This window comes from Rhinopithecus bieti, unplaced genomic scaffold (genome assembly GCF_001698545.2).
Source record: "Rhinopithecus bieti isolate Rb0 unplaced genomic scaffold, ASM169854v2 scaffold_7985, whole genome shotgun sequence".
Lineage (NCBI taxonomy): Eukaryota > Metazoa > Chordata > Mammalia > Primates > Cercopithecidae > Rhinopithecus > Rhinopithecus bieti.
The window spans coordinates 1,103,626-1,129,570 of NW_016805762.1; the positions used below are offsets into that span (position 1 = coordinate 1,103,626).

Here is a 25,945-nt window from a genome sequence, read left to right on the forward strand (position 1 = left end):
CCACAGCTTTTAAAACAGCTCAGGAAATCTGTGAGTTAAAGGAAAGCCTAACACAAATACAGCTTTACCTTAGGCATCTTTGTCTACCCTCGCCCTACAATTCCTCAGCTTTGAGAGAAAGCCTTCCCTGCAGACTGATCCTGTAGACTGATCCATTTGTTTTGTTTTTAGAGATGCCCATACCTGACTTAGCATTATCCTAGGGAAAGGCCTGAGGCTGTCCACAAGAGATCCCCAGGTGGCTTCTGTGGGGGGTCTGCACAGAGAATCTTGCACAGCAGGCTCTTTCCTATAGGAGGTATAAGGTTGTCATATAAAGCTGAAGGCCCAACATAGGTCTGCCTCACAGTTATCCTTCTAGAATGTTGCTGATAGGGTCAGAATTTTGTAAATTTTTTCTTGAAATAGAGACGGGGGTCTCACTATGTTGACCAGGCTGGTCTCGAACTCCTGGCCTCAAGCGATCCTCCCATCTCAGCCTCCCAAAGTGCTAGGATTACAGGCGTGAGCCACCGTGCCCTGCCAGAATTTTGCAAATTTACTAAGCATCCACCACCGCGTATCCTGTGTAGGACACAGGTCCACTGAGGTCCCTACTAACCAAGAACAGTAGTTCAAAGTAACACCAGGCATCCCCCAAAGAGAAAAATTGTACTGCTGAGCACAGTTCACTTACGTTCTTTTGTTTTTTCTTTGCTTTTGTTCCTGAACAGCTGTGTAATTATCTCCCTTTTTACTAAGGTTAGTCAGCCGCCTGGCAGCTATTGTACAAACAAACCTCTATCCCTCTCACCTACATAAGGTGTGCGACAAGGAGCCATGCTAATCTCTCTCAGGCAGTGATAAATGGAGCTGCCAAGGGCAGCTGGGCTCTGTAAATCCTCTCCTCAGCCAATCCCAGGAAATCTCAGGTGTGCCTGATGTTTTGAGTGATGGCTTTTGATATGTGTGCTGTGACCAAAGACACAAAGAGGGCCCAGGGCAAGCAGGCAGAGCTCAGCTGTGCAGCCCAGGGGTGTTCCCACACGGCGAGGCCAGCCCCACACTGGGTAGCACAGGGCATGGGAAGAGTGTGAGAAGAGACACGTCAAGACGATGCCCCCAGACAAGGAGGTGAGAGGTCAGGGGAGACCCCTCAGAATCCAGAGCACGGAGAGAGCTGGGGCTTCTTGGGAAAGACAAGGGAAATGGGAAGCTGTGACCTGCGGATCATTCCGTAGCAACTGTGTATACTAAAAGATGATGAGGGATGAGGGGAGGATCCCTTTTCTCAGGGCCAGGATTTGCCCATTGTTTTGCATGTGATGTGATTTTGGAAAAAACAGTGAACTTCCCTCTTCATCTGCCAGATTAGGTTTTAATAGTTTCCCAGCCTTCCTCATGTATCTGCTCTAAGGATCACATAAGATCATGTGTGTAAAATGTTTTGGAAGCTGTGTGTGCTGCACACATGTATGTGGGGGCCTGTCACGTGGCCCTGGTGTCAGGGAATGTCATGTGAGAGCTGTAGCCATATGGCCCCGCCAGGTCAGTGGAGCATCTTGTCTGCACCTGAGGAGGATGCAGATTTAGTGCAGGTTGTCCAAGTGCAGGTCTACAAGGAGTAAGTGTTCAACTTTTTTTTTTTTTTTTTTGAGACAGGGTCTTGCTTTGTCACCCAGGCTGGAGTGCAGTGGCGTGATCTCAGCTCACTGCAACCTCTGCCTCACGAGCTCAAGCAATCTTCCCACCTCAGCCTCCAGAGTAGCTGGGACCACAGGCAAACACCATCACGCCTGGCTAATTTTTGTATTTTTAGTAGAGATGGGGTTTCACCATGTTGGCCAGGCTGGTCTCGAACTCCTGGGCTCAAGTAATCTGCCTGCCTCGGCCTCCCAAAGTGCTGGGGTTACAGGTGTGAGCCACCGCACCCAGTCAGCTCTCAGTTTTTCGTTTTGAGAGTGAATATTGCCAGATCAACACCAATCTTAGTTGCTGCAGCATTGAAAGTGTCCTCACACTTTGGATTTTGGAAACAGATTTTGGGTTTCCTGAAAGGACATGTGAGGGAAAACAGAAGGATTTGGGATCTTACATATTTTGGGAAACTTTAAAATGATTCTCAGTAGACTTGGCAATCAGAGCAGAGCAGGTTGAAAGTAGGCATGAATTCACATTTAATGCCGTATTCTCAAAAAGTGCAAAGCACATCACCTCTCATCCATTCACAAAGGTTAGACAAAACTTAGAAACATTCTAGATCATGAAGTCCCATCATTTTACAAATGAGGAACTGAGGTTATGTGAGGAAGCTGAGCTTATGTGATTTATATGAGATCACAGAGCTAGAGAGAGACAGAGCCAGGATGGAACTTAGGACTTCTGATTCCTGACTCCAGGATACACCCTCAGTCCCCCACAGGCTGCCAGGGGCTCATTCCTAGTCACAAGTAGGACAATTAAATTCTTATATAATATGGGAAGTTTGAGGAGAAGCTGTTAAATGCTCAGCTTACTCTCAGTAATGCCCTTCTATTGCTGCCTAAAAGATTTGCTTGGTTTCTTGTCTACACATTATTGGTCTACACAATCAATTAATTTCAACAGTTTTCTGTAGAACATTATGGTAGGGACGGGATGGGGTCAACAAGTCAGAGGCTGTTTTTTCCTTTGGTTGCCAGAATACTGGCTGGCCTTGTAGAGAAGAGAAAAAGAAAAGAAAAGAAAATTATAGAGCAGCCCAGGAACAAACACAAGAGAAAAAATTGAAATAAACACATGCGTTAAGAGGTGGTCGGTGTGTGTTATTTTTATAATGAACACTCTAAAGAACAGGGACCTTGCTGTATGTTCTTTATAGCCCTTGCAGATGAAAGGTACTTAATGAATATTCAGCAGCTGCAGGGAGCAGGTTAAACAACATCCCGAAGGTCATGCAAGCTACTTGACGGCAGACCTAGAAGTAAAACCTCTTTCTCTGCTCTTTCTACATCACTCTTATTTTCTTTCCCTTTGCACATACAACGTGATAATGATAATAGCCTTCCCAGTATATTGGTAGCAACACTAGCAGTGCAGCATCCCCGTGAGTGGAAGAAGAAAGACTAAAATGCAGGCCTCCTTGCTTGCTGGTATATGTGGAATCCCACGTGGTTTCCTCAAAGCAGTAAATGCTGAATAGTTTACTTGTAGAGACGTATTTTACAGGCAGTGTGGCTTCATGGGAATAAGATTAGCCTTTTTTGTATAACCCCTGAGGATCTCATCTTCCTATGCCCAAAGCATCCACTTAGGTCATTAAAAAGCAGTTGCTTGTCCCTTTGAGCTCAGTCCCCACAGCACTAAGGAAAGCATGCAGGCTGATGTTGAGCAGTCCACGTCAAAACCCCTTCCCTCAGCACGCATTCTTCATGAGCCAGCAAGTCCACATATCAGAAATACGTGCACATGTTCACCAAAGGCATGTACAGGAATGTTCATAGCAGTCACATTCGAAACACAAAAACTAGAAACACCAAAGGTGACATCACTAGTAGAATGGGTAAATAAATTATAATATTCCATTATATTCATATAATGAAATACTATCCAACAGTGAGAATGAACAAGCAATAAGAATTCACATCCACATGGATGAATCTCACAAATACTGTGGTGGATGCAAGAAGCCAGACAAAAAAGCAGCATCATGTGAATCATTTTCTGCAAAGTACAAAAGCAGACATAACTGCTGTATGTTGTTAAAAGTTAGGACAGTGATGCCCATGGGTCAAGGGAGGGCGATGACTGGAAGGGGCACGAGGGGCTCCTGGCAGCGTTCTGTTACTTGATGGAGGGCCTGGTGGCCCTGAGTGTGTTCATTTTGTGAAAACCTACCTGGTTGTATCCTTAGGCTTTGTGCACTTGCCTATAGGCATATGATTCTTCAACACAAAGTTTAGTTTTGGGGAAAACCCTACCTTCCTCAGAACTGCTAGGATATTGAATTGTGTGCTTGCTCCCTATCTCACCTCTCCACCCCTCTTGTGTTCTGTCGTTCTAGCAATTGCAGCAATCACATCTACCCCGGCAGCACCTCCAGCCACAGCGGAATCCATACCCAGTGCAGCAGGTCAATCAGTTTCAAGGTGAGGCCAGTGCAACCTCTTTCATTTTATACCTTCTAGTGGTGAAGCGTAAGTGATGTGTAGCCAGAGTCATTGCCTTACATGCTGTATTTGTGTCCAGGAAATACTTAAAATATTTAACTACTGGTAGGTTAAGAGTACTAACCAATCAGAATGGATTCCTAGAGGCCTCCTGTTGTGCCAGGCATTAACCTTTTGGTCACTGAGTCACAGAGGGGTTCTAGAAAGCACAGGGAAGGGTCAGGGTAGCTGTGGGAGTTGGGACTGGAACAGCTGTTCTTTACCAAAAGTATATAGTATTGCAATAGATTAACAACCGGTAAAGATATACTGGTGCCTGTTGGCTCCATATCAACTTTGTTTATGTTTAGATCGTCATCTTAGTGACTACAGGGGCAAAAATCTTGTGCCACATCTTTTTTGCTTATGCCAGCAGGTCACCTGACCAAAGCCCTTACCTCTATAGCTGAAATGGAAGAATCTGGCTTGCAATAACCACTAGTCTCTGCTGAATGTAGAAGACAAATAGGGCCTTGAGGCTGATTGAACTGACCCTGTAGCCATTTGCGGGAATCCTAAATGATGACCCAGTAGCAATGGGTGCACTGTATGTTAGTGTTGCACTCCTTTATAAATGTGGAAGGCCCACTCGAATATCAAACCCTTCCATCTCCAACAGAGAGAGCCCTTGACTGTGTGCAGTGGCTCATGCCTATAATCCTAGCACTTTGGGAGGCTGAGGCGGATGGATCACTTGAGACCAGGAGTTCAAGACCAGCCTGGCCAACATAGCAAAACCCTGTCTCTACTAAAAATGCAAAAAATTAGCTGGGAGTGGTGGTGCATGCCTGTAATCCCAGTTACTCAGGAGACTGAGGCACAAGAATCGCTTGAACCCGGGAGGTAGAGGTTGCAGTGAGCCGAGATCGCACCACTTCACTCCAGCCTAGGCAACACAGCGAGACTCTGTCTCCAAAAAAAAAAAAAACAAAAAGACCCTTGAGGGTCTTATGTGGGGTGAAGAAAATAGCCTGAGGAGCCTTCCTAATCTTATCCACAGGAGTTTTCAGGGGGCTAAAGGGTTCACCTAGCAGCAGAAATCCTAATCCCATCCTCTGCCCATTTTGTGGGATCCACATCAATGGGTCCCAGCTTCTCAAAAGTTACCTATTCCTTTAAGAGTCTACAAAAAGCTATGAAGTCTCTTGCACAAAAATATATAATATGTAAATATATATAAACTTTTATATAATTTCACAAGTATCCCTGAACTTTATCAATAGACTGGGTGAAAATTTCTGATCTAAGGTAGCATTTTTAAGTCTTCAGATTGCAAAACACAAGGTTATTGAAAACAACTTAGTGGGTCACAACCAACATTTTTAAAATGAAATACAACAGAAATTATCAGAGCATATCAGAAACTTTTCTTTCTGTTTTAAACCCACATGTATATATCCTGGATCATGAACTGTGAGTTGTAGTTTACAGTCTGAAAGCCATTGATATTTACTAACAGACCACATTGAAGATCACCTGTAAAAATACTGGGGCTTGAGTAGCTACCACTCCCTTTCACCTCTGGGATGCTTATATCATGTTAGATCCTTTGGCCTTGACACATTTGGCCTTGACACAGGCAAGGACAAAAGGAATTGAGTTATCCACAGGTGTTCTGTGCACTAAATCAGTGCCAGGGGTTTTTGAAGAATTATGTTTCTAATTTTGCCGTGGGTAGGGAAAAGTGGGGACTAGTCATCATTACATATAGTTATTGTTGCACATACAGAGCCCTCCTTTATAGCTATAGTTCTCAACCTTTAGCCTGCACTGAAAGCACCAACAGAGCTTGTTAAAACACACACAGTGTTTCTGATTCAGTATATCTGGAGCAGGGCCTGAAAATCTGCATTTTTTACAAGTTCCCAGGAGTCACTGATTTTGCTAGCTAGGGAACCACGCTTGAGAGCTGCTGCATTATATTATGAACTAATAAAAAACATAAAAGCTGATAAACCCAGCATAACGTCTCTTGAGTTTTCCAGGTTCATAACTCATGTATTATTTGTGGAGAAAAGGGGCCACCACAATTTAATAATTGCTCTGTGTTGCAGAACATAGACACATACTTATATGAGCTATTCGGAATGTTTTGGGTCCACTTAAAAAGTTCTATTCCAGGCGGGCGCAGTGGCTCATGCCTGTAATCCCAGCACTTTGGGAGGCCGAGGCGGGCGGGTCACCTGAGGTCAAGAGTTCGAGACCAGCCTGACCAACATGGAGAAACCCTGTCTCTACTAAAAACACAAAAAATTAGCCAGGCATAATGGCGCATGCCTGTAATCCCAGCTACTCCAGAGACTGGGGCAGGAGAATTGCTTGCACTCAGGAGGCAGAGGGTGCGGTGAGTCAAGATTGTGCCACTGCACTCCAGCCTGGGCAACAAGAGCAAAACTCTGTCTCAGAAAAAAGAAACAAAAAAAACCCACAGAGACAAAAATTAAAGTCACCTGAAATCCCACCATCCAGAGATGATCAATCCTATTATTTTATTTCTATATATATAGACACCCACAAAAACTGGGATCGTACTGTACATGTGTTTTTGTAGCTGACTTTTCCACTTAACAGATCCTGATGTTATTCTTGTTTATACTTCAGAAGCAAATTATTTTGCACTCATATAGATACGATGTCATCCTCAACCAGTAAGATACTATTTTCTTTAGAGGTGAGAGAGAATTCACCTTTGGGGCTAAATTAGAAACAAATGGCTGATCACTTTGCATTTTCTATTCGTGACGTGGAACATGGTTCAGTAGAGAATATTATCAATAAAGCCAGTGTAACATTTTAGGGTCCTTGAGCTGATTGGTTTGAGATATATAATTTATTTTACTATCTTCAGTATTTTCATGTGTTTACAGATACCCTAGATAGCATGATGTTATGCATCTGGGAAAATAGCAAACTGAAAAATAAGAAATATCATTCTTGGAGAGAAGTTTTGTTAGGTATAATTTGCATGAGAACCTATCCCATACTCTCACCATTATACATTTCAAAGGCCTTAATGACTGTCTTTCCCTCATTAGGTTCTGGACCTCTGAGCAATGTTACATGACTATGGGGAAATGCTTATTTTTTTCACAAATACAGGCTTGTTGTGAGTGAAAATAGAACATAGACTTTTTAAGGAAAAAGTTGGATACTATCATCTCTCTTTGAATATACAAGATTTTCTTGGACGTTGTGATGTTAACCGGCAGACAAGAAAATTAGACTATAGTGTCTCACAATAATATCTGTTTTAGACCAAAAAAAGAAAAAGAAAACATAATTTGTGGTTTAACACATGTAGGAATCAGATAAAGACAAGCTAATTCCTTGGACACATCTGAATTTTTTTCCTTTGTATATTTAAAATCACGGTAGGCATAAAACTAGATTAATAAAAGTCTTTATTTCTCTTAAGTGAAAATAATGTGGTGATTGCTGATTTTAAAATGCCTTTTAAAATAAGAATTACATCAAGATAGTGCAGTCATTTACACTAAATAAAAATAGAGATTGGCTTGGATTAATGTAGCACTGCCTATTAAAAGGTATTGTAACATTTCTGCCCTCTAAAGAAAGGAACCTATTTCTCATTCACAAAATTATTCCAGACAGTATCCAGTCCTTTAACATATCCATTATAAATATACCCCAAAATGGCCAAATTATAGATGTCCTTTCATCTATTTCTAGCAGCCCATCAGACTGTTTATATAATTTGGGTCTACCCAGTCAATCTCTGACTCAGCAATATTTTTCCCTTAAATTTTTTTTTATAAACAACTCAATAACCCATTTCACCACAGTTGATCTTATTGGCCATGGAGTCAATAAAAATTTAGTCGTTAAGGTCTCAAAACTTCATGACAAGATTACAAGTTGCAGTATATACTACCTTTGAGTGTTTTACTAGGAACTTTTGATTTTTCAAAAAATCACTTAGATATAATGAAGCTTAAAACAAAATATGAAAACATTTCTGGGAATTTCCCCCAGATCCTTCAGGCTTCCTGATAGAAACCATTTCATTTTTCAATGCAGTATGATATTGATCTCAAGCCACAAAAACTTGAGACATAATCAAAATTCCTGTAATTTTCTTTCTTAAAGAAAGGAAGAAAATATGGAGACATATTTTCAGCCCAGAAATCAATAGCCACATCAGGAAGACAAAAACATGCTTCAGTTATCTGCCAGGGTGCCAGGTTTAACAAGGTTAGACTATTCTCATCTGGTTTCTCATCACAGTTCCAGGTGGGATTAAATTTGCTTAGAATATTGACTGGCTCCCAAGCTGCATCTTCTTTAAATGTCCAGGAAAAAAACTATTTTTCTTCTTCTTATAGACTCAGTCATTAGCAGGAACATAGAAAAATCCATTTTTGTGCACCTCCTAGCCCTTTGTAACATTGACTGGTGTTCTACCGGTGACATTTCCATTCTCTTGGCTGTTTGGAAATTTCCTGGTAACATGTAAAGAATGACTCACTCAAATGCCTAATTAAGGTTGAATGACTTGGTGTGGACACTCTGGCCACCTTTTAAACAGCATTATTAAAACTGTGTTAGCAATTTGCTGAGAGAAATAGTCGTTGCTGATTTGAAGGAATGGACTTCGCTGTAGAAATGCAGAAAGTCAGGTGCAGCACACCAACATGGCACAAGTATACATATGTAACAAACCTGCACGTTGTGCACATGTACCCTAGAACTTAAAGTATAATAAAAAAATAAAAAAATAAAAAAAATAAAGAAATGCATAAAGTTTATGGCCAAGTCACACGTAGCAGGATGATTTCTTTTTCTAGCTCAGGAAGCTGGCCAGTTTGCAATGACATGTTATGATTCAGAGAATCTGGAGCATGTTGAAATCTACAGAGTGGATCCAAAAAATGTCCTATCGGTCAAAATAGCTGCTTAGCAGAAGCAATGGCCTTTAACCTCTCAAATCCTACTCAAGTCTTAAGGGAAATTAGTCTAATGGTCTTTATTGATAGTATTCTCTACTGAACCATGTTCCACTTCACGAATAGAAAATACAAAGTGATCAGCCATTTCTTTCTAATGTAGCCCCAGAGGTGAATTCTCTCTTACCACCAAAGAAAATAGTATCTTACTGGTTGAGGATGACATCGTATCTATATGACTGCAAAATAATTTGCTTCTGAAGTATAAACAAGAATAACATCAGGATCTGTTTAGTGGACAAGTCAGCTACAAAAACACATGTACAGTACGATCCCAATTTTTGTGGGTGTCTATTTATATACAAATAAAAGAATAGGAATGATCATCTCTGAATAGTGGGATTTCAGGTGACTTTAATTTTGTCTCTGTGTTTTTTAATACTTCCAAATTTTCACAATCAGCATATGTTATAATCAGAAAATAATCATTTTATTAGAGATATATTATCAGAGTAGATCCTTTCTTTTTTTGTTGCTGTTGTTTTTGTTTTTTCTTTTTTAGATCCTTTCATATAAAGGAATTTTGTCATTCCCAAAGAAAATTCCAACATCTTGTTGCAGTATATTGCTTATGGAGAAGAGTGAGTGGTATGTGTCCTATTTTTCACTGCAGGTTCTCCCCAGGATATAGCAGCCGTAAGAAGCCAAGCAGCCCTCCAGAGCATGCGAACGTCACGGCTGATGGCACAGAACGCAGGCATGATGGGAATAGGACCCTCCCAGAACCCTGGGACGATGGCCACCGCAGCTGCGCAGTCAGAGATGGGACTGGCCCCTTACAGCACCACGCCTACCAACCAACCAGGAATGTACAGTATGAGCACAGGCATGACCCAAATGTTGCAGCACCCAAACCAAAGTGGCATGAGCATCACACATAATCAAGCCCAGGGACCGAGGCAACCTGCCTCTGGGCAGGGGGTTGGAATGGTGAGTGGCTTTGGTCAGAGCATGCTGGTGAACTCAGCCATTACCCAGCAACATCCGCAGATGAAAGGGCCAGTAGGCCAGGCCTTGCCTAGGCCCCAAGCCCCTCCAAGGCTGCAGAGCCTTATGGGAACAGTCCAGCAAGGAGCACAAAGCTGGCAACAGAGGAGCTTGCAGGGCATGCCTGGGAGGACTAGTGGAGACTTGGGACCATTCAACAATGGCGCCAGCTACCCTCTTCAAGCTGGGCAGCCGAGACTGACCAAGCAGCACTTCCCACAGGGACTGAGCCAGTCAGTCGTGGATGCTAACACGGGCACAGTGAGGACCCTCAACCCAGCTGCCATGGGTCGGCAGATGATGCCATCGCTCCCGGGGCAGCAAGGCACCAGCCAGGGGAGGCCAATGGTCATGTCTGGCCTGAGCCAGGGAGTCCCGGGCATGCCAGCATTCAGCCAGCCCCCAGCACAGCAGCAGATACCCAGTGGCGGCTTTGCTCCAAGCAGCCAGAGCCAAGCCTATGAGCGGAATGCCCCTCAGGACGTGTCATACAATTACAGTGGCGACGGAGCTGGGGCTTCCTTCCCTGGCCTCCCGGATGGTGCAGATCTTGTGGACTCCATCATCAAAGGTGGGCCAGGGGACGAGTGGATGCAGGAGCTTGATGAATTGTTTGGTAACCCCTAGTCAAGAGAGGCCCCAAGAGCCATGACTCGAGTGGTTAAAGCTTAAAAAGTGAAAAAGAAACAGGATGTTGACCCATCCTTGTTTTTTGTTTTTTTGACCCACGTAAACTGAGCAAAACTGCAGCTGGCTGACAGTGGAAGATCCAGGTGCCAATCCACAGCCCCGCCGGGCCTCATTTCACCTGATTTTCACACAGCAATCGAGATGAGACGCCACGCAGATCCCTGCTGCGAGAGAAGGAGACACCCAGAGGAGCAGGTGGGAAGACGAAGCCAGCCAGAGCCCCTCTGCTCAGCCTCAGCATGCCCTGTGATCGCCTGGCCCAGCAGGAGCTACTTCAGCCAAGAGGGACCGTTACCCAAGAGAGGTATCCTCAGACCCTCCTGCCCCAGGTCGGGAGACAGCAGCTTTGGAGACACAAAAGAGACAGAGCCTCGGCCAGAGAGAGTCCCCCGGAAGAGGCTGGGTGGTTGCACAAGCCAGGTGCACAGGTTGGAAATGCACTGAACTCTGGGTGCCAAGAGATGTAAGGCTTCGAGACATGCTACTGAATTTGGAGGGCAGGCACGAAGAACAGCGAGATAGTCACAGGGAGACAACAACGGATCCTACAGGCCTGTCTCCTGCCCCATGATGACCCTCAGGAATTGCAGAGGCTCCGCTGTCACAAGGAGAGCAGGCTGAGTTTGGAGCATAGTCCATCCGGCAGTCCTGGGGCGTCTGCCCTCTGCTGGTGCCCCTGGTGGCAATCCCTCCAGGTAGGGCTGGAGCCCGCTGGCACCCAATACAAAACCCATACATCCAGGTGGGTCACATCTACTTCTGGCGGCCGCAGGGCAGAGAAACCCCTACTGGACGCTGTGTGTCTGCCAGTCTGGAGCCTTTGTCTCCAGCCCTGCCTTTATTCCTCTTTGCCTCCACACCAGCCTCCCCTCGCTTCTCCTTACAGACTATCCAAGAAGTGAAGCTTATGTCTTTAGGGAGCCTTGGGCAGAGTCCACATAAATGCAGGAAGAACTTAAGACAATGCCTGAAATGCAAAGGCAACACTGGAGTCTTCTTTCTCTAACATGTGCAGAGTTGAATGAATATCTCTGCCTGGAACTAAGAGGGCTGCTCTGATGTTTGGGTGTCGGTTTTTGTGAGCCACATCTGGTATTTCTGATATCCCCAGGAAGGAGTGGCCTGGAGGTCACTGGTTCAGGCTCCCTTTGGGCGAAATCCCGGGAGTGATGCTCTAAAATCCACCTTTCCCATCATCCCTACTCATCAGAAAGATAAATATAAAATCCCTGAGAGGTGGAGGAGCTAAAAAAGCAATTGCTCCACCTTACAAATTTGGTTATAAAGGAGAAGATGTAGTTTCTTTCATATGAGCAAAGTAGTCCTCTTCCAAAGTCCTGTACAGTTGTTGTCTTTGTCATTGACGCACATCTGCCCTAAGTGAAATCTGTCAGAAGGACTCAACAAGGCTCCTTGCCTCCCCTCCCAATCCCCCTTTTGGAGGCTCTTTGGCTTCAGTGTTGTCCTAAGTGAGAGTGGTGTGTACTTTTCTCCTGTCCCCTCCTCCCTCCGCGTCCTAGACACTGGCTGCCTTCTGTGCACTCCCAGGCAGCTCACCACAGAGGAATCGGAGCCTGTGGGGTTGGACTGGCCACACTCAGTCCTGAGAAGGCGAGTTGCCCTGGAAAGCTGGGAGCAGAGAGGTTTGGAGAGGAGGCAGCGGGCAACATTGCCTTTGACTTGCTCTCAGTGTACCCCGGGTTGTAGATCTGCTCAGCAAGGGGCAGGATGTAAGGCCAGAGGTGCCTGGTGGGTGAGAATCCCAGGCAGGGGCTGGGCACCCTTTCCGAAGAGGTGGCAGCAGAGTGACCCTGAACTCCCCACATGGGGACTTATGCCATTGGGGAAACTGAGTGGAAAGAGATGAAACCAAAAAAGAAGCAAACAAATGAGAAGACACAGAAAACATAATTACCTTTTCCTGAAAGGTACAGGAAATAAATAAGCAATGATGAGAAACTGGAGGTGGCTAATGGAAGTGGGACAGGGATGGGGGCTCCATTATCTTTTAAAAGCTTCCTCCAAATGCTCAGTACTAGGACCAACTAATAGAGAGGTAGATTTGAATACAGTGGTTTTGTTTTGGTTTTGTTTTTACTACGGTGCTGATGTATATGTAATGTCTAAAAAAAGTTATTTGTACATAAGTTTTTACAATACTGCAGGTATCACTGGGTCTACTATCTGTAAAAAATATACATATAAATATATATATACTGTTTGTTTAAAATAGAGTATTTTAATTTCATTTCTTAACCCATCATCACAGCAGTGGTATTGCACTTCAGATGACATCTAATGACTAATTTGTACTGTATGACTTATGGCAACTTGCTCCATTTTATTCAGATTTTTCTAGTTTTCTGTTTTTACTATGTACATTAAGCATTGCTTATTTCCTTTTAAGAAATGTACAGAACTCTGAAATGTAGAAATGAAGTGATGTTGACATACCACTTTTAAAGAAAACAAAAATGAAAATAAAAGATTATCTGAATCAATCCAAAGTATAGTTTATTTTAAGATCCTCACTGGATCTCCAAACTTAATTAAGCAGACATTATTCCTGGGTTTTAATTGATTAACTGCAGTTCTTTTCTCAAAATTTTGGTATCATTCTTTAAACATTTATTTAATGGGAGAGATCTATCATTCCCAGCCTTTGCATTAAACTTCTCAACTGATACTTTCTAAATTTACTGCCGCACTCTGAAGGATGTGGCAAAGGGAAGGGAGGAAAGTCAACTTTGCATGGAACATAGTGCAATCCATTTGTAGATTCAGTACCACAACAGTTCCATTTCCAACTGGTTCATCTGGAGGTAGGGAGGCTCCACTGGAAAATAAATATTTTGTCAAAAAAAGAAAATTGGAATATATTGAGGGGAAGTAATAAAGGTTCTCGTTCCACTGTAGTGAGCACTGTCAGTAAACAGCCTCCACCACCCCACTCCTACCAGGCCACTTTGCATCTGAAAGCCATGGCCTGGCTTCACCTGCACCCACCCACAGAATTGAAAGTGCTTAGAAGTTTATATCCCTCTGGATTGACTTTAGCCAGTGACTCACTGGTGCAGGAGTATAAAAGTCCAGTTAACTTGTCTGAACAAAGTCAGATATAATTTTGCTCCACAGCTCTACTGCAAGATCAGGCAAAGGCTGGGACTTGGTTTAAAGGTGCCCCGCAGGCCGGGCACTATGGCTCACACCTGTAATCCCACCAGCACTTTGAGAGGGCAAGGCAAGCGGATCACTTGGGCTCAGGAGTTTTGTCAGAGGCATGTGAACCAGAGCAACTCCATGTTAAATAGGAGCTGGGTAAAATGAGACTGAAACCTACTGGGCTGCATTCCCAGACGGTTAAGGAATTCTAAGTCACAGGATGAGATAGGCGTTCAGCACAAAATACAGGGCACAAAGACCTTGCTGATAAAACAGGTTGCAGTCAAGGAGCCGGCCAAAGCCCACCAAAACCAAAATAGCAACGAGGGTGACCTCTGGTCTTCCTCACTGCTACACTCTCACCAGTGCCATGACAGTTTACAAATGCCATGGCAAGGTAAGGAAGTTACCCTATATGGTCTAACAGGGGGAGGCATGAATAATCCACCCCTTGTTTAGCATTATCGTCAGTAAATAACCATAAAAATGGGCAACAAGCAGCCCTCAGGGCTGCTTTGTCTATGGAGTAGTCATTCCTTTATTCCTTTGCTTTCTTAATAAACTTTCTTTCACTTTGCACTGAGCACTCACCCTGAATTCTTTCTTGCATGAGATCCAAGAACCCTCTCTTGGGGTCTGGAATGGGACCCCTTCCTGTAACATATTTCTCTGTCCTGTAACAGTTTGAGACCAGCCTGGGCAACATGGCAAAACCCCATCTCTACAAAAAAAAAAAAATACAAAACAGCCGGTCGTGGTGATGCATTCCTGCAGTCCCAGCTACTCGGGAAGCTGAAGTGAAGAATCACCTGAGCCAGGAAGTCGAGGCTGCAGTGAGCTGTGATCATGACACTGCACTCCAGCCGGGGTGACAGAGAGAGACCCTGTCTCAAAATAAAACCAAAAAAAAGGGAAAAATAAAGGACCCCCCTATTTTGGTTTTTTCCCCTTCTCTGTCCGGTTTCCCCCACTCCCTTTTTCACCTCTTGAGAGCCCTTTGTTAATAAATCACATAGATGTGAATCCACCTCTCCACTTCGAGGAAATGACCTAAGACTCCTCATCAAACTTTAAAAAGCTTAGTATCACAACATGTTTCAAAACTGGGTTAAGAGGAAAAGTAGGCCACAGGATAAAGTCATCATCAAAAATAGGTACAAAACAAAGGTAAGTTTTAATATACACAAACCAAAAGAAACAAACAATTTAATTATGGAAGAAGAGGCCGTCACTCCCCTTAGTGGGTTACGGTTCCAGACGAGTTGGCAAATAACACTATGTAGGAAACAGTGTGGCACTGGGCTTTGTTCTTTTGACATGGGCTTAGCACTCTCCCAGAAAACATGGGATAGAAAATGAACTGATTCTGGGGTGGAGGGAGGGCACAGGGGGACGCTGATACTAGAAGTAAAAACGTGAAGCTCTGAGAAGAGTTGATTACTCCTAGTTCCAATCACTTCAAGCCACATATTTTTACTTATACTCGTTTGGCACTGGATGAATGGAATACCTTTCTCTTTTCAAATGAGTTCTTACATGTTTTCTTACTGACCTTTATAAAATCCTAGTGCAGTAAGTGTCGTGATGGGGGAAGAAAGAGGAGAGAATAAACATTTTTCTAGAAAGTCACTAGACATCTGCCCCCAGTGAGAAAGATGTATTTTATTGGTGATTAAAGAACATTCCACAGCATTCAATGAGCTGTTTCTGCCTCTGACCATTCTTTTCAAGGAAGAGTGTGTCTGGAGAAAAAGGGTGAACATCAAATGACCTGATTTTGTTTATTAATGACTCTTTTGGCCATACCCCACCCACCTCCAACCCCTAAAAGAAAATGGGACAGGAAAATTATCTGAAAATGGAGCACAGCTACCGCTTTGGGTAACTAACTAGTCTTTACCTTTTTATTTTCTTTTTGATTTTTTTCCTCTTTTTGTGAATTCGGTTTTCTCCTCAATTCTCTTTTAAGTACTAAGGACATTAAATTCCTCCACTAGTGTAGTAGTGGAGTAGTTGCCACAGACACATGCCTCATTTCATGCAACAGGTGGAGGTAATTACTACAGCTCTCACACATGTGGGGCCCAGGTGTCTCTGCCACACCCAGGACAGCTGCTAGGCCAGCATGGATGACCATGGATCCATCACTGGATCTCTTAACAATGCTCCACACAGAAAATCTTCAGGGCTACCAAGAATCTGATTTTAGGTTTTAACTTCTCTTCAGATCCTTTAACTTTTTATTATAAACATTTTTAAACAACCAGGAAAGTAGAAATAATAATACAACAAATACCTATATACTTATCAACTAGATGCAATTGTTAACACTTTGCCATAAATGCTTCATGTGTATATTTTGCAGAACCATTTCAAAGTACATCCAACCACTTTATCCCTTAATGCCTCGGGACACAGCTCCAGAGAATGAGGGCATTCTCTTCTCTAGCCACAATATAATTATCACACCTAACAATTAACATTAATTCCCTAATATCATCTATCCGTATTCTATGCTCAAATTGTTTCCATTGTCTCACAAAGGTCATCCATAGATGTTTTTTTCTTTTTCTTTTCTTTTTTTTTTTTTTTTTGAGACAGTTTTGCTCTTGTTGCCTAGGCTGGAGGAGCGCAGTGGGCGATCTCGGCTCACCACAACCTCCACCTCCTGGGTTCAAGCGATTCTCCTGCCTCAGCCTCCAGAGTAGCTGGGATTACAGGTGCGTGCCACCACGCTCGGCTAATTTTGTATTTTTAGTAGTGATGGGGTTTCTTCATGTTGGTCAGGCTGGTCTCAAACTCTTGACCTCAGGTGATCCGCCCGCTTCGGCCTCCCAAAGTGCTGGGATTACAGGTGTGAGCCACCGCGCCCGGCCCATAGTTGTTTTTTTCCAACCAGAATTTGAACAAGGATCTCACATTGCCATTCGGTTTTTATGCCCCTTAAGACTCTCAATGCAGAAAAGTTCTTCTCTATCCCCCACTTCCTGACATTGACTTTTAAGGCAACGAATCTGATTTCTAAAAGTAAAATTGATCAATTTAGTAATATACAAAAAATGTACATGTAATTGTCAAACTGATCAGAAACCCACATCTCTGTGGCCAGAAATGGTTGCTCCCTGTAGCCAAATCTAATAGGAATGAAAATAATCAAAAGGTTGCCTGGTGACAATGCAATTAGAACAAAGGAAAATCTATCGTTTGAATGTTTAAAGTGACAAGGCCTTGATAGTCTGCTAGAGCCATTGTCTATTTCCACGTGTTTAACCAAACTCTGTGTGTGTGTGTGTGTGTGTGTGTGTGTGTGTGTTTTACCCTGCCCAGAGCCAATTTAAGTGCAAAACAGAAATTGTTTAAAAATCTTCAATTGTAAGATTTGGAAAGCTTCTTTACAACTTGCAAAGGACATGGTTATGAAGTAATTATGCCTTAGTATCAAAAATTTGCATTCTCATCTTTCATTGGTCTCAATGTATAAAACAATTAAAATGTCACAATCCAAGTCACAATCATAATTGATCAGAATATTAAGTAAAAAGGCCATAGAATCATAGCTTTTTAGCATATTTTCCCTATTTTACCTAAAAGAAAACCAAGGCAGAAAGCTACAAAGTGCTGGGGTAGCACAGCCAGCAAGTGATAGGACAGGATAGGGTGGTCTGGTTCTGGAGTCTTCACTTCTTTGCTTCACAACCTCCTACTGATGGGATGCCTTGTCCAAATTCAAATGGCCAATGAGTAGGGGAACCTGAGTATGCAAATATGTCCACTCCCAGACCAGTATAGTCTCAATGTGCTTTGGGGTATTTAATACTGTACTGCTATTTGGGATGCGGGAGGTTATATATTATGGGAACACTTGTATTTAAGTGTCTTTCTTTCTTTTTCTGTTAATATTATTCCTGGCCTTTTTAACTTCTATTGTATCCACAAAAAAAGAAAAGTACTACTAAACAACTTTTGAAGATGCGCACACCAGACTCAAGGCTGTCCAATTTTCTTTGGAAAATTGACAGAGGGCCCTTTTCCTGATGTCAAAATGTGTTATGTATGCTTATAATTCATTTTACCTTTTCTTTGAAAGCTGTGAGGTAGAATCGTTCTCATTTTACAGATGAAGAAAATGAGGAAAAGTCATCTGCATTGTGCCAGACAATGACTGCACATCAGGGTCAGAACAGCTTTGGGGGTTCTGCTGTACTTTCCATAACACCCTCCAAACCCCACATGACACAGGGCGTGCAGCAGAACCCAACCCAGGTTCTACAGTCGTGAGCATGACCCACCTTCCTCAGCCAAGAGAAAGAATATCCTCTTTGCACTGGTTCCTGGGCAATTCCTTGAAACGATATCCTTTTCCTCTTGAAATTGTGCCTCAAAGAGTAAAAGAAACCAATGACTAAAGGAAATTCTTCAGTTTGGAGGATGGCAGATAAGAAAAGAAATAACTTATGGAAACACTGAAACTCTCTCAGCTTATGAGATTAAAAGAAAAAGAAAAAAATGGCTGAAATCTGTTGGAACCAAGATGCCTAGCTGGAGTCTGCACAGAACAAGCTTGCTGATATCACAGCTTAAATTTCCACAACATTTCATATTAACTCCCCTGGAATCTGCACATGCTACCTCTGAGGCAGCATAAAGAGATAAATGGACATGCCCAAAGACTTTCCAGACCTTCCCTTTCTTTCAACCAATCACCTACTAATCTCAGAATTTACCCCCTGACATTTTCTAATAAAAATACTGCTTGGAAGCCAGCAGAGGGAGACAGACTTGAGCTTGACTCCTATCTGAGTTGACTTGCAATATAAAGCTTTTGTTGGCTGGGCAGAGGGGCTTACACCTGAATCCCAGCACTGGAGGCTGAAGCAGGAGGCCTGCTTGAGCCCATGTGTTGGAGGCTCCAACCTGGGTGACAGCAAGACTGTCTCTTTTTTACAATTAAATTTTTTTCTTTTCTCAAAAACCTGGTTTTGCAGTATGGGCACCAGGCAGCAAGCTCTTTTGGCTTGGAAACACTTTTTACTTTATAAAGTACATTTTGATAACCTGTTTTTGTTTTTCTTTGGTTTTTTGTTTGTTTGTTTGTTTGAGACACAGTCTTGCTGTGTCGCCCAGGCTGGAGTGCGGTAGCGCGATCTTGGTTCACTGCAAGCTCCGCCTCCCAAGTTCACACCATTCTCCTGCCTCAGCCTCCCGAGTAGCTGGGACTACAGGCACCCACCACCACGCCTGGCTAATTTTTTGTATTTTTAGTAGAGACAGGGTTTCACCTTGTTAGCCAGGATGGTCTCGATCTTCTGACCTCGTGATTCACCCACCTCGGCCTCTCAAAGTGTTGGGATTACAGGTGTGAGCCACCACGCCCAGCCTTTTATAATCTGTTTTGTTTTGTGCTATCAGTTGATGACTCCCTTCTCTGGCTACTCTATGTGTTTGCCTGATGTCCCCCACGTGCCTTCCTATCTGGTGACCAATGAAAGGGCTCGGCTGCCTTATCAGCTTCTGTCTGAAACTTTCCATCACGCGAGAAGTAGTCAGATGGCAGGTTATGTCAGTAGTCCTCAGAAAGAGCAGCACACGGGTCAGGCTGCTCTGTCCCCACACAACCGGTCATGACTTCAGCATGCATTTCTAAAACTAGGGCACAACACACTTCTACTGATGATATGGATGTAACTACCCCAAGCAAATTTCAATTCTTAAACAGGAAATGTATGCTCTAAAGGGTGTGTTTCTACAAAGCCATTTCAAGAAAAACAGAATAAAGACTTTATTTATTTTTATTTAACAAATGATACCAAATTACCTTCATGGTGGGAACAGCTTCTGCAAGCATTAAAGGGAAGAGAAAAAGTTAGAATTGCCGCCTCAGTTTCTTGGCAATATTGAGGTCCAGATATTCATCCATAAAGCTGTTTGCAATTCCCAGGGCACCCAGGAGGGTCAACAAGGCCAAAATCCCCAGACTCAATCGGAAACCAGTGATCCTGCAGGGTGGACAGGAGGGAGAAAAGTGACAAACTGGGTTGTAATAAGGAAGCTGAGAGTCCTGAAATAGGCTGTCCTATCATTGACACTGTCCAGAACATCTATATTTTTGCAATTTGAAAATTTTGGCTCATCACATAAATTAAAGGGAATGCCTAACCATACAGATCACTTGGTTTCTTTGAACATTCAAAGCATTATCAAGGCTAGGCAGGATTTATCCTTGGTAAATTTCTAGAGATGATGCAAAATTTTTGCAAGGAACTAGAGTCCACATTCAGTGCACAGTTTTATACTTGCATTGTCCTATCTCATGCCTAATTGTGTATGGCCTGGCAAGACTTGGCCTCAGACAGTATGGATTACTTTTGCCACCACAACTCGCAGTTAATATCTCCCAAGAGAAGGAAACTGACCCAGACCTTATCCTGCTACTTTTTGCATAAATACAAAATTACTGGGTTCTCCTTACCGTTTTTTAGCAGCTTCTGAATATCCCCAGAAGTACAGGTGACGGCCATATATGTACATCAGACCCAGACAAGTAGCAAAAACTATAGAGGGGGTGGGGAAAAAAGAAAAGGCACAAAAGACAACAGCAGTCTCTTAAGATGTTGTATGAAGACTGAGAAAATATTCACAAAACACATATCGGACAAAATACTTATATTCAGAATACATCACTGGCAGGAATGCAAAATAGTACAGCCACTTTGGGAAAAGTTCTGGTAGTTTCTTATAAAATCAAACATAACATTTGACTCAGCAATCTCATTCCTACGTATTTACCCAAGAGAAACGAAAGCGTGTGTTCACAAAAGGACTTGTTTAAGAATGTTCATTGCAGCTTTATTCATAATAGCCAAAAACTGGAAACAGCCCAGAAGTCTATCAACAGGAGAATGGATAACCAAGCTGTTATAGAGTCTATCCAATGGAATGCTACTCAGCAATGAAAACAAATGGATCTATGCAACACAACATTTTGCTGAGTGAATGAAGCATTACACAGGCTACATACTATATGATTCCAATTATATGAAGTTCTAGAATGGACAAAACTAAATGATGAAACAATCAGAAGTACTTGTATCTGGGAGTGAGAATGGGGACTGACTGGGAGAAGCAGGAGGACACTTTCTGGGTGGTTGCCATGTTCTAGATCTTGATAGAGATTTGGACCACACAGGTGTGTGTACTTCTCAAAATTCATTGAAGATTTATGCATTTTATTACATATAAAATTTGTCTGAAAAAGAAACATGAAATACAGTACTCTGGTGTTCTATCATCGCATCCAGTGAAATATATCATTGTCTTCCCTATGTTAGGGCTCCATTCCCTTCCTCAGCACCTCACAGATGCAAGTTGCCAGAGCCCTATTGTAAACATTTGGAGTCTATGTGTGGGACTGTGATATGCTAGATTAAATTTTATTATTTTACTTGGCCACACGTTTTTTGTTTGTTTGTTTTTTCTTGAGATAGGGTCTTGCTCTGTCACCCAGGCAGGAATGTATGGCATGATCAGGGCGCAGTATAGCCTTGACCTCCTGGGCTCATGCAATCCTCCCACCTCAGCCTCCTAAGTACCTGGGACCACAGGTGTATGCCACCAGGCCTGGCCAATTTTTAAATTTTTTTTTGTAGAGAAAAGGCCTCCCTATGCTGCCTAGGCTGGTCTTGAACTCCTGGGCTCAAGCCATCCTCCTGTCTTGGCCTCCCAAAGTGCTGGGATTGCAGGTGTGAGCCACCATGCCTAGCCCCATATCTACCATAAACCAGGTATTACTTTAAGGATTGAGGGTGGCAGTGAAAAAGATATAAGCTCCCTGACTTCATAGAGCATACATTCTCTCAGCAAAGACAGACAACAAAGACAAAAATGAGAAGAAAAGTGTAAACTTGAAAGTGCTGTGAAAGAAATGAAGAGACATGAGAGAGAGAGGAACTGGAGGAGGCTGCCAAAATGGGGTAAAGGAAGGCCTCTGGAGGGGATGACATCTGTATTGGGGCCAGAGGACAGGAACAAGGGGACCAAGGAAAGAGCTGGGAAGGAAGAGCTGGTAGACCCTTTCCAGGGTCTGAGGAAGCCGAAGAGTTCTGAACATCGTTCTCAGTTTTGAGACTCCCTGTCTACGGATTTACTCCCAGAAAGCCAATGAGAACAGTTCAGGAACAGTTAGTAGGTGACTGACTTTGGATGAGAAAGAATGAAAAGAAATTTCTGACAAGATACTCAAGAAATCCTTTCTGACAGGCATTCTGCCTCATTCAGCCTATCACAGAGAAATCCAAAGGGTCAAACGGCAGAGACAGAGTCCCATTATCAAAAGGCGCTTTTCTTATTAGTTGTTAATGTGCTCTTACATGACAAGGAACAGCAGTTTCATTCATGCCCTTAAGCGACACAAGTATGAGTTGGAATAAAGTGAAGAAGTCTTTCTTTAAAGGACATTGTACCTGAAATTCCTCAGTTCACAGTAAAAACTATAAGGAAGAGAGTGATGGGGTTGCCTTTGAAAGCAGCTGGATTTTGGTTTATTTAAATCTTGGCAATCAAGTATAGACCAAAATGAGACAGTGAAAGTTACCAGAAAAGGGGGATTCAATTTCTCCAACGAAGGTAGCAGGGGCTGGTCTGACTCACTGTTAAACGCAGAAGCCAAGTTTAGAGAAAGCCCTCAGCTCACCAAGGATACCCCAGTCAAACAGAAAGTGGATGTTTGTAGAGTCGCTACATACAAACCGCAGCACTACATACTTGGAGACCTTTAAGAAAAGGTGCATGGGTTGTTGGCACAAATACCTACAGACCCGGCTTTGCACTTGAAAGGAAAAATTTCCCCACACTGGTGAATGTCAAGTTGGAAAAATTACTTAACATCTCTGTACCTCAGCTTCCTCATCTGTAAAGTAGAAATTTATTACAGACCCTCCCTCATACGAAGGCTTTAAATCCTGTAAATCTGACGCATGGGACAATGTATGCATAACACTTAGAAACACTACCGGGCGGCCTGGAGCGGTGGCTCACGCCTGTAATCCCAGCACTTTGGGAGGCCGAGGCGGACAGATCATGAGGTCAGGAGATCGAGACCATTCTGGCTAACACAGTGAAACCCCATCTCTACTAAAAATACAAAAAATTAGCCGGACGTGGTGGCGGGTGCCTGTAGTCCCAGCTACTCCGGAGGCTGAGGCAGGAGAATGGGGGGAACCCGGAAGGCGGAGCTTGCGATGAGGCGAAATCGCACCACTGCACTCCAGCCTGGGCGACAGAGCCAGACTCCGTCTCAAAAAAAAAACAAAACAAAACAAAAAAACAAAACAAAACAAAAAAACCAGTACCTGGCACATAGTCAGGGCTCAATAAATAATAGCTATAATGATGATGATGATTATTTTCTTTTTGAGACAGGGTCTCACTCTGTCACCCATGCTGGAATGCAGTGGCGCTATCATGATTCACTGCAGCCTGAAACTCTTGGGCTTGAGAGCTCCTCCCACCTCAGCCTCCCAAGTAGCTGGGACTACATGTGTGCCCAGATAGTTTTTTATTAAAATTTTGTAGACACAGGGTCTCCTTTGTTGCCCAGGCTGGTCTTGAATTTCTGGCCTCAAGCAATCCCTACACCTTAGCCTCCCAAATTGCTGGGATTACAGACATAAGCTGCTGGGCCTGGCCAGCTATAATGATTAATGTGAACTGTTCATTCTATGTTCTCTTCCTTCAATTAATTAGAATTATAGATGACCCTTGAACAACATGGGTTTGAACTGTACAGGTCCATTTATACATGGATATTTTCCAATAAATATATTGGATTGTACAGGAGGTGGGTTTACAAAAATAAACACATAAATATATTGGAAAACATTTTGGAGATTTGTGACAATTTGACAAAACTCACAAATGAACCACATAGCCCAGACATACTGAAAAATTAGGAAAAAGGTAGGTCACAAATGCATAAAACAGATGTAGATACTGGTCTATTTTCTCATTTACTATCATAAAATATACACAAGTTTTTAAAAAGATGCAGCAGAAAGCCTATATATATATATGAATTTTGTACAAAGTTAAAATTTATCAAAGCATACAAACACAGACCATAATACATGGTGCCATTTGCAGTTGAGAGAAATGTAAACAAATGTAAAGATGCAGTATTAAATCATACATAAAATTAACTATAGTAATACTGTACTATTATAAATATTTTGAAGCCACCTCCTGTTGCTATTGCAGTGAGCTCAAGTGTTGCCAAGTATCTGCTTAAAAGGTGATGCTAATCATCTCCACCTGAGCATTTCTTCGCCCCAGCAAATTGCATATTGCAGTAAAAAGTGATCTCTCAGGGTTTTTGCCTATTTTCATCAATGTTTAGTGCAACACCATAAACCTTGAATAATGCCATGAGACCCATACAGATTGCTACTAGTGGTGCTGAAAGTGCTCCCAAAAAGCAGAGAAAAGTCATGATATTACAAGAAAAAATTGAATGGCTTAATATGTGTCATAGATTAAGGTCTGCAGCTGTGAGCTATGGTTGACCACCACTGCAAGATAAATGAATTCAGTGCAAGGACCAGTGGAAAAAAAAAAAGAAGATGAAGGAAGGAAAAAGGAAAAGATAAGAAAAGAAAAAAGAAAGAAAAGGTTATTTGTAAAGCTGTCACTTGCAGCTATACCAGCAGGGGGGGAAACCTTGCACTTTTTCCAAAATATCTTTTTATCTCATACTGAAATGCAGCTTTTATGTGGGGCAGGATTGCTATAAGAAACACATACTTGTAGACTCTAATAGGATTTGAGAAAAAGCAAAATCCTTATATGACAACTTTAAGCAAAAGGAAGATGACGGATCTAAAGCTGAAGAATTTAATGCCAGCAAAGGATGGTTTGATAATTTTAGAAACAAGTTTAGCTTTTAAAATATCAAGATAACAGGAGAAGCAGCTTCCACCAACCAAGAAGCAATACATGAGTTCCCAGGCACCATTCAGAAGTCATTGAGGAGAAAGGATATCTGCCTGAACAGGTTTTTAATGCAAACAAAAGTGCCCTGTCCTGGGGATTTAAAAAAAAAAAAAAAGTCACAAAGGACATTTATTAGTAAAGAAGAGAAGCAAGCTCCAGGATTTAAGGCAGGAAGGGATAGGCTAACTCTACTGTTTTGTGTAAATGCAGTCAGGTTTATACTCAGGATTGTCCTTATCTATAAAGTTGCTAACCCCTTGAGCCTTGAAGGAAAAAGATAAACAGCACCTGTCAGTCATTTGGTTGTACAAAAAAAAAGCTTGGACAAGAACCTCTTCTCTGGATTGGTTCCATCAATGCTTTGACCCTGAAGTCAGGATGGAATTACCTTCTAACATTCTTTTGATATTGGACAATGTCCCTGACCACCCAGAACCCCATGAGTTCAACGCAGAAGGCATAAAAGTAGTCTACTTGCCCCCAAATATAACATCTTTAATTCAGCCTCTAAATCAGGGGGTTATCAGGACCTTTAAGGCTCATGATACAAGGTACTCTATGGGAATGATTGTCAATGTTATGGAAGAGAACCCTGATAGAAAGAGCATTATGAATGCCTAGAAGGATTACACCATTGAAGATGCTAGCATTGTTATAGGAAGGTTGTGAAAGTCATCAAACCTGAAACAATAAATTCCTGCTGAAGAACACTGTGTACAGATGTTGTGCATGACACTCACAGGATTTACAACAGAGCCAATCAAGGAAATCATGAAAGAGATAGTGGCTGTGACAAAGAATGTAGGGGGATAAAGGGTCTCAAGATATGAATCTTGGAGAAATTCAAGAGCTAATAGACACCACGCCAGATGAATTAACAGAAGATGACTTGGTAGAGACGAGTGCTCTGAACCACTGCCAGATGATAAGGAAGAAGACAGAAGAGGCAGTACCAGAAAACAAATTGACATTAGACAATCTGGCAGAAGGGTT

At 42.6% G+C, this 25,945-nt stretch overlaps 2 protein-coding genes across 3 annotated transcripts in view; one reads left to right on the plus strand and one right to left on the minus strand.

Annotated features, from left to right (window-relative positions):
• The window catches only part of MAML3 (mastermind like transcriptional coactivator 3), a 438,906-nt gene extending 425,598 nt beyond the window's left edge, over positions 1-13,308 (plus strand). Inside the window, exons 4-5 of the mRNA XM_017873644.1 lie at positions 4,022-4,106; positions 9,744-13,308. Of these exons, the coding sequence (XP_017729133.1) occupies positions 4,022-4,106; positions 9,744-10,744 (1,086 nt within the window). The 3' untranslated portion in view covers positions 10,745-13,308. The remainder of the gene's footprint in view (positions 1-4,021; positions 4,107-9,743) is intronic.
• Positions 13,309-16,792: 3,484 nt separating this feature from the next.
• The window catches only part of MGST2 (microsomal glutathione S-transferase 2), a 41,025-nt gene continuing 31,872 nt past the window's right edge, over positions 16,793-25,945 (minus strand). The window contains exons 4-6 of one of the 2 annotated variants that reach the window (XM_017873662.1): positions 20,439-20,520; positions 19,785-19,965; positions 16,793-18,346 (exon numbers count right to left, since the gene is read on the minus strand). In XM_017873662.1, coding sequence (XP_017729151.1) covers positions 19,833-19,965; positions 20,439-20,520 — 215 coding nt within the window. In that variant the 3' untranslated portion in view covers positions 16,793-18,346; positions 19,785-19,832. Of the gene's footprint in view, positions 18,347-19,723; positions 19,966-20,438; positions 20,521-25,945 lie in introns of those variants that run through there. The other variant, XM_017873661.1, reaches the window with a different exon arrangement.